This window comes from Eleginops maclovinus, chromosome 5 (genome assembly GCF_036324505.1).
Source record: "Eleginops maclovinus isolate JMC-PN-2008 ecotype Puerto Natales chromosome 5, JC_Emac_rtc_rv5, whole genome shotgun sequence".
NCBI lineage: Eukaryota > Metazoa > Chordata > Actinopteri > Perciformes > Eleginopidae > Eleginops > Eleginops maclovinus.
In genome coordinates, this window is record NC_086353.1 from 22,110,123 (window position 1) to 22,118,638 (window position 8,516).

General features: G+C 40.5%; 1 protein-coding gene across 2 annotated transcripts; it reads left to right on the plus strand.

The window, feature by feature from the left end:
• Window positions 1-697: 697 nt before the first annotated feature.
• Window positions 698-7,846, plus strand: odad3 (outer dynein arm docking complex subunit 3). Of its 2 annotated transcripts, none has more exons than XM_063883867.1 (13): window positions 698-918; window positions 1,134-1,255; window positions 1,401-1,478; window positions 1,766-2,002; window positions 2,635-2,736; window positions 3,297-3,422; window positions 3,690-3,812; window positions 4,883-5,032; window positions 5,118-5,278; window positions 5,368-5,524; window positions 6,014-6,163; window positions 7,356-7,443; window positions 7,517-7,846. In XM_063883867.1, exons 1-13 carry the CDS (start codon window positions 840-842, stop codon window positions 7,639-7,641), a joined length of 1,698 nt encoding a protein of 565 aa, XP_063739937.1. In that variant the 5' UTR covers window positions 698-839; the 3' UTR covers window positions 7,642-7,846. The 2 variants fall into 2 exon arrangements, with proteins under 2 accessions (XP_063739937.1, XP_063739936.1); XM_063883866.1 differs by having other exon boundaries at window positions 1,766-1,957.
• The last annotated feature ends 670 nt before the right edge of the window (window positions 7,847-8,516 follow it).

Genomic DNA, 8,516 nt, shown 5'->3' on the forward strand with positions numbered 1-8,516 from the left:
GCTTGTTCTTTTAAGGCCTTTAAACATTGGAATATTCCAGTGTATCTTTAATAATTAATTAATTAGATTTGAAGACGTGGTCCTTGTTCAATAAAGACATATAATAATAATTCCATTAAGCACATGAAAACTTGCAGGTTTAACAATCACTATAAAATAAACTAAAGGTCCAGTCAGAGGTGGAAGAAGTATTCAGATCTTGTGCTTGATTCAAAGTAGAAGTACCAGAGTGTATGAATACTCTGTTACAAGTAAAAGTACTGCATTCAAAATGTTACTCAAAAGTACAAAAGTATTTGCATCAAAACATACTTAAAGTATCAAAAGTAAAAGTACTCGTGCAAATTGGCTAATTTCAGAATAATATATATAATATGTTTTGATTATAATTATTGATTCATTAATATGTTTATCAAAGCTGGTAAAGGTGCAGCTAGTTTGAATGACTTTGTATACTGCAGGGTAGCTTGTGAATTTACTCCAAGTGTAACTATAGTCTAATTTAAGTATTGATTACATTTCACAATCCAATCTGCAAAGTAGCTAAAGGTTAAAGAGTAAAAGTACACTATTTACCTCTGAATTGTAGTGGAGTAGCATAACATGGACATACTCAAGTACAGTACTTGAGTAAATATACTTAGTTACTTCTCACCTTTTGGTCCAGTGGCTCGAGACGCTCAGGGTCAGTTTGAAACGTTGAGCCTGACTTCAGTGCGTGTACAGGTTGCTAGGCAACACTGGAGACTACCAGAAGTCTTCGTGCAGGTCAAGCTAGGCTAACGCCGACGGTTGTCACGTTTTATTTGCTACCTGTACAACAATAACTCAGCACCAACATGCCGTTCAGTGCTGACTCAATGAAACCTCCGTTGCATGACCAAATAATGGAGATGCAGCGTAAAATACAACTTTTGGGTAAGTTTATTTGGTCTTAGCGTCGACTTCGGTTCAAGCTAAAGTAAGGCGCTAGGTAGCCAACGTTAGCTTCCTTTTATGGTTGTGACTAGCCACTGTCAACACATACATTAATACCAGATAAACAGCAGTTGGCTGTGTTATTTGTGAATAATGACACAGTTCTCCATATGTATTTTTTGTGTAGTCGTGTAATTATGATGTATGTCCACCAGAGGGCGACAGAACTGCATACTATGAGAGCTCTCAGTCCACCATCAAGAAGAACCGAGAGACCATCCGCCATCTGAGGCAGGACAACAAGAGGCTGTGCAGGAAAATGGCAGAAGTAAATGCTGTAAGTCCCCTGAAGATAGAAAGGCAACTTTACCAGATATTTTTGCTTATTTTCTCATCAATACTTTAATCAAATGAGCAGTAAAACACTATTACTGACTTTTTTGGCAATAACAATCTTGTTCCCTTTGGTGTCTTGCTCCCAGGGGGATGAAACTATCATCAAAGGTGCCTTTCAGAACAGAGGCTTGGAGAAGGATGGCTACCGCAACATGTCAGGGAAGGTGAAAGGAAGAAGCATCATTACTAAAAAACACAATTATATTGTTGGACTATTTGCACCATAAGTTTTACCACCTTTAAATGGACAGTTCCCCAAAAATCTGTATGTCCGGGAGCTTTCTCAATGGGTATACATCTAATACAGTACCTTTTAAAGCAAGTTGTTCTTTAAACCTAAATGATATAGACTTATTGGCATTTAAGTATACACAATGTTTTAGTCATGGCAGGTTGCTCTTTTATTCCATTAAAGACTTACCACACTCTCCCTGCCATTACTCTTTCCCAGGCAGCCCTTACAACACTCGACCAGAGAGTTCTATCCAAGACAAAGCGTCTCAACGCCCTTAAACACAACACCCAGATGTACCAGCGCCGCCTGGATGAGCTGAAGAAGGAATACCAGAGGAGGAAACCAGAGGGCAGCAGTGGAGCAGTGTCTGCGGATGCTAGGGCTCGAAAAAAAGAGGAAGATGCCATGGTTGACACTTTCAAGCTTATGCAGAAATGTTCAGAAAGAAAAACAGTTTTTATTTTTTCCTAATTTTCATTTTCAAATGGGCTATATCACGCTTTTTGGGGTTTTCCCTTTCCTGTAGTGTGTTATATAGGTTTTTGTCTCAAGTCTAAAAGTTATAGCAAAAAGTCTAAAATCACAAAGTTAGCTCGAAATGGAGTTTCTCTCCCACATGACCTCGACTGGACTCCTTTGTTTATTTCTGTAACATAATGATATCATTATGTAACACTCGCTCTTCTATTGGCTATTCTGCGTGATAGGCTAAGGGTAGGGTCATCTTTAAGCGGTTGACCAAACTCAACCGGCTGTGGCTCAGTGGGTTAGAGCGCTGATCTTTGGATCAGGGGGACACTGGTTCCTGTCCCACTGCAGTCAGCATTGTTGTGTCCCTGGGCAAGGCACTTCACCTCAAATTGCTCCTGTGGGGGTTGCCCACAGTAATGAGTATGTAATGTAATGGCCAGCTAACCAATCAGAGCAGACTCGGCTGTGGTTGCAGACAGAGGCGGAAAAGATGTGCTGCAGCACAGTCAGTATGACAAAAGAATTCGCTGAAAATGAGCATAATAGCGCCCCTTTAATGACATTTTTGACTGAGTAGTACATGCTCAGTTAACAATGTGTGTGTATGTCTTCAGAAACTGCGGGCTCTGGAGAACAGTCTGGAGAAGACTCAGTTTAAGTGCAAGGAGGCCGAGAACATCATGATTAACTATCAGAAGCTCAAAAGTCACCTGCAGGTGAGTCCCACCCTGTTAAAATATTGTTTGGTTTTCATCCTAACTTGCAGGGTTATGCAGCTTTGTCAGCAAGTTGAGTTGCATGCAACTTATGTCAGTACAAATATTGTCACTGTGCATTCTACATCAGCAGACACCTTCATGAGAGAGTAAGTACTGTGTTTGTGATAAGTAAACATGAGTGAGACTTTCACTGTGGTACAGTCCTTCCTGTCCCACACTCACTTTACCTTTGTTTGCTCTCAACTTGACCTCCATTTTTTATATATGAGACATGTAGTTAGTTTCTTAGCTTTGCAGATATTGTCCAGGGTGAGCCCGAGATACTTAAATACCCTCCACCCTCTTATCAGTTTTATTATATAATGCAGGTGGGGTTGTGGGTTGGAGTTGTTGTGGGCTGTGCTGCATTTGCTAAAAGTGTTAATTAACAGTTCCAAACCTAAAGATTAGCCAGTAGATCATTCATGCAGTGGTTGTAAACAATCCTCTCCTCACCCCTTTCACTCTTTACATTTATATTTCTTGTCCTTTTTCATCTCTCACCTTTTCCACTTCAGGATGAGAGTCTGACTTTCCAGGGCCAGCTGGACAGTCTGGAGGCAGAAATCCTGAAGCACAGAGAGGAGCTTCACGACATGCAGATCATGAATAACAACGCCCAGCTCTCCAAAGAAGCCGCTAAGGTTCCTGTATTCCTCCTCTGCTATGAGTTTGCAGTGTGCTAGTAAAGGCGTATCTAGAATGATTCACTCATAATTACTTACACTAATAAAATATGTCATATGGGTCACAAGTGGAGCGGCTGCAAAACATTTATCATTGTTTTGTCCTTTTCATTTTGATGCGTTCCTCAGCACAGATAAATGAGCCTACCTCATCGCTATTTGTTGTAAACAGCATTTTTCTTTAAACAATGTTCACTCTCTTCTTCCCTTTGCTCTGGCTGCCAGGCGGACTTGCAGCAGCTGGAGGAATGTCTCTACAAGGAGCGCAAGGACAGAGAGCGTATTATAGCAAGCTACAGGAAGAAGGTAGAGGAGCGCAAGGCCCAGGCTGAGAAAATTGATAGAAGGGTGAGCAAAACACGGAGGTATAAACATGTACACTATATCGTAGGGAATGGATTTGTTTGGAAATGCATCATAAACATATTTATAATGCATTTTTATCATTGTTAAATCATAGTGATAGGCACTCATCACGCTTTGTGACAATTATACATTATAGTGCTTTTTATTATAACTTTTTAGTACATAAATCATAACACTTCATAATCAAATTATGCAGTCTGCAAAAAAAAGTGAAATTGGAGTAAACAATGAGTATACACGATCCAGCATTCCAATAGTGAGGTCATTTTCCTCTACAGCAGCTAGAGGAAACGTTCACATAGTGCCAATGTTCCTGTGGAAGTCCGTCCATGCTCCGACGTGTCTTTCATTTTAAAATTCAATAATTAATTTCAAACGCAACTAATCCCAAAATTGATCAAAATATCCACTTGGATGGCCTGGCTTTTTGCTTTGTAGCGGCAAAATTGTAAGGAAATAAAACTGAAAATGTAAAAAAACAGCTGCTTGGGTTCCAAATCCTGAATGTTATGCAGGAAATATCATCCATTGTTCTTTATGATGTTGTTGGACTTTTGAAACACAACAAAATAAAACAAACAAATTCCATTTTATATATAGTCTTCATGACATTAATTCCTTTCTAAATCATGAAAGCTTTATTTACACAGTTCTGTTAGCAGATAATATTGCATTTAAATATGTTTGCAATTCATTACAGCCATGGACCCCGTAGAAAAGGCTAAAAAATATATATATTCAGAGAAACAGAGACATTCTTTATAATAGCAGTGGTGGCGAAGTTCGTAGGGACTTGACTTGGAAACCTGAAGTTCACCGGTTCAAGTCCCGAAAAGACCAGGCGCTGCAGAGGTGTCCCTGAGCAAGGCACCGTTCCCTACACTGCTCCTCGGGCGCCGTGCTTAATGGCAGCCCACTGCTCCTAACACTAGAATGGGTCAAATGCAGAATGTACGTGTCCCCTCTGTGGGACCATTAGGGTATATTCTTCTTCTTCTATAATGAAATGACTATCATATGTGATACGTTTTTATAACCTGCGGCACTTTTAGGCTCAGAGAACAGCGATGCAGCCAGACGAGCTGAGCAGTGAGGCTCAGCGCAGCAGCCCCAGGATAGGAGGCGAAGAGGAGAAGGTCATCTCCACTTTTGAGGAGGCATTCCGACGCATCAAGGAGGCCACAGGAGTCACAGACATACAGGTGTGAAAGTGGAAAAGAGAAGGATGGGCTGTGAACTCTGTGCTGTATTATCATTGTAAACATTTTATTTCATATGTGTGTGTAGGAGATAGTGGAGCGCTTTATCTCACAGAAGGAGACACACCAGCATCTGGAGAAGCTGAAGGGAGAGAACGAGACGGTGCTGCAGGAGCTGAAGGAGCAGAAGGAGCTCCTGGACCAAAGGTTCCAGGATATGAAATACTCGGGAGAGGCTCAACTCTCAAGGTGAGACACTCAACAGAAGTGGAACAAAAGGATGGTCTCAGCTGTAGTGTTTATTCTGAAACTCTGTCTCTCGGTGTGTGTTTTATTAGTGACAGACAGATGCTGGAGGATTGTGAGCTGCAGCTGCAGGCTCAGCAGCAAAGGTGTGATGCAGATAAGGAGCGTCTGGAGTGGCTTGTTAAAGCCCTCAGCACTGTCCGAGCCGGAGTGGAGCACCTCGCAGATAAACTTCAACACATCACACTGGTAAATACGACCGCTGCCATCGTGACTGTAGGTCTATATTTTAGCCACTAAACATTTGTATTTAGATTATTTCAAAATGAATTACATTTCTATACAATAGGCCATACTCTTCAAGACTATAGATGCAAACATTTTGAAAAAAAGCTAGCATTACAAAGCAAAACAAAACAAACACGCATAAAGGGGAAATTAAAGAAAAAAGGAACCAAGGAACTACAACATAAGAGGGAAGAAATGAGGGAAACATTTGGAATCTAGACCACTATCAGCACTGAAAACAATACTTTTTATTAAATATGGCTATAGGTTTAGCTTATAATCAGTCTTTTCCTTACTATCAATCATATATGTGTGTGTGTGTGTGTGTGTGTGTGTGTGTGTGTGTGTGTGTGTGTGTGTGTGTGTGTGTGTGTGTGTGTGTGTGTGTGTGTGTGTGTGTGTGTGTGTGTGTGTGTATGTGTGTGTTCACCATTCTTCCATTTCTCTCAGAGTGAGGACACGGTGGCTGAAGTGTCTCCAGACTCAGATGAGTTTGTGCTGGAGCTGATGACCCAGTGTGAGCTGAAGTTGAAGGTACTGCACGAGGAGCTCCATGGAAAGGATCTGTCTGCTATCATGAAGGAGATGGAGGAAGAGGAAGTGAGTCAACACTACACTCATACACACGCATCCAACACTATAGTGGTTTTAAATGCGGGTACTGTTTTAGTTTTTCCCTAATGTAAGTGAAGACATATCAATCTTTTTAATTAGTGCCTAAAATTCACCGAAAAAAAAAAAAAAAATCAGATTTAGGCATCAAGGCCTTGTTGACCCACACCGTGCACAGTGCCACACAGGAACAGCACATGGCTGAGCATGTTAGCATGCATGCTGCTGTGCGTGCATATCTTATCTGAATGGAAAAGCAGCCGTTAGAGCCACCTGAAGTGTTTGTTCCAGAATACCAACGCTCTACAGCACCTTCTCTGTTTGAGAACATACGATATCAGAGTGTACCCGTCTGTGGGCTATTCGCTAATGACATTGACTGCTTTACCCTCAGATCCATTTTGAGAGGCCATAATCTTTGTAATGTACGTAACTGTGAGCTGATATTTTCCAGTCTAGCCTTGTTTGATTCGGAGCTACCATTAGAAAACTAGTCTGCCGTCCCGGTCAAAGAGGTTGCACCCTACCATAACGAAGTACATCCATTCTGGAAACCTACTGCTAATCATATCAGTTACATGGAATAGACATGACTCTAGAACTCCTCCACCTATCACACAACAAACTACATTAACCATACAAGGTATACAAGTATAATAGTTTTAAAAATACAGAAACAAAGGTTAATGGTTTGTTATTCAAATCTCTCCTACAACTTCAAACTGGCTCTTTGCAAGTTTTCTCAAAACGTTGCCGAACAATAAGTGTATTTCCTAATGAATATGACATTTTAGATACATGTGAAGTTTTGTTTATATAATAAGACTTAAAAAAGAGAGGCTCATGAAAAACTAGAATGGCCCCTGGAGAGCAAAGAACTCTACCAAGACCATGGTGCATTCACATGCTGCTTGGATGGTCCCACTTCCAAAGTTGGAACCAACATAGGTGCTACGAAGAAGTTTGATTTAATATACATTCATCTGCCATGTTTCTGCGTGACATGACATCATCTCGATATGTCGTGACCCACAATGTTTGCAGACTTTCAGATGTTACGACATTGAGGGGCCATTTTCAAAAACACTGTAAAGTCAGATTATTTGAGAAACGTTGAGGATTAATATTAAAATAAGATACATATGTAACATATTTTGTCCTATTTTTTTTCTGTGAGCAGTTTTATGTCAGGATTGAGGGAAAGCTGCCAGAGTACAACACCCGCGTCAAGCTTCCTGAGGACCAAAGACTGGACCTATTCAACGACGGTGAGTTGGAAGCCACCAACACAAACAGAAGAATTCCAGCACAACATCTTAGCTCTCCATGTTTGTGTCTCAGAGGACGACAGTGAAGAGGACGAGGCTGACGTCATCTCTCGTGAAGCCCTGAAGCGCCAGTCTCAGATGATCATTGAGTCCAAGTCCAAGAAGAAGCCCTGGAAGAAGAAGAAGGGCAAGTTCTGATCCGACGCCACAGTCTCAGGACTCCGATCTCAGGACCCAGATTTCACATCGCTATATTTAGTGTTTCACCATTCCAATAAAAGTTATTATGTGTTGCTACACATCTTTGACAAATGCAAATGAGATTATATATTTTTAGAAATGAACGATTAGCTCAATTAAAAGTTCTAAGATGATTTTTGTTTAAATATATGTACCTTTGAAACGTGTTGTATAAGTGTGTGTTTTTAGAACAGTAATGTTCTGTTACACAAACTCTTGTTCCTTTCCCTCTTTTCACAGTTCACATTTCCACACTCTGCATGGTAACCTAATAAAAACAAACAAAACATTGCTTTTTTAAATAATCTGACCATAAATGTGGGTGAAACCTGTAACTTTTGCCTGAAGGCTTTCTCTGTTATTGTCCTGCTATCCAAAGTGAACGTAAAAGGGTTTTACCTTTCAGACATGATGCAGGTGCCTGAAAGCCAACACCTCTGACAAATCCAGCCTTTATTTAATGAGTGAATCACGTCAACAATAGAGACGCATTTGCTTTGTCCCAGCTTACACGTGAGCGTCTCACACCTGAACTGTCTCTGCTATGCTCAGCATGTCAGAAATGGCTGTGCCTCTTTGCTCAAACTCTTGGTTGCTGTTTGGTGGAGTGTTTTGTTCTTATTATTAGCAAAACAAAACATCAGTGTGTAACTTCAATTATGTTCTCTGTCTTTAATTGCCCAACTGTTACATCTTACATTGAATGTCATACAATGTTTAACCACACAGACAACTATGATTGAGCAAATTAATTAGTGTTCAATTCCAAGGGATGGGTGCTCCTGTAGAATTATTTTATGTGCTGATAGCTATACAACATACATCCAATTCAT

Excerpts from the sequence above, each read along its gene's own strand:
- odad3 (XM_063883867.1), top strand. The coding sequence starts at position 840 with ATGCCGTTCAGTGCTGACTCAATGAAACCTCCGTTGCATGACCAAATA. Across the intron at positions 919-1,133 it reads GCGTAAAATACAACTTTTGG|AGGGCGACAGAACTGCATAC; the intron begins GTAAGTTTATTT and ends TATGTCCACCAG. Across the intron at positions 5,033-5,117 it reads CAGGAGTCACAGACATACAG|GAGATAGTGGAGCGCTTTAT; the intron begins GTGTGAAAGTGG and ends ATGTGTGTGTAG.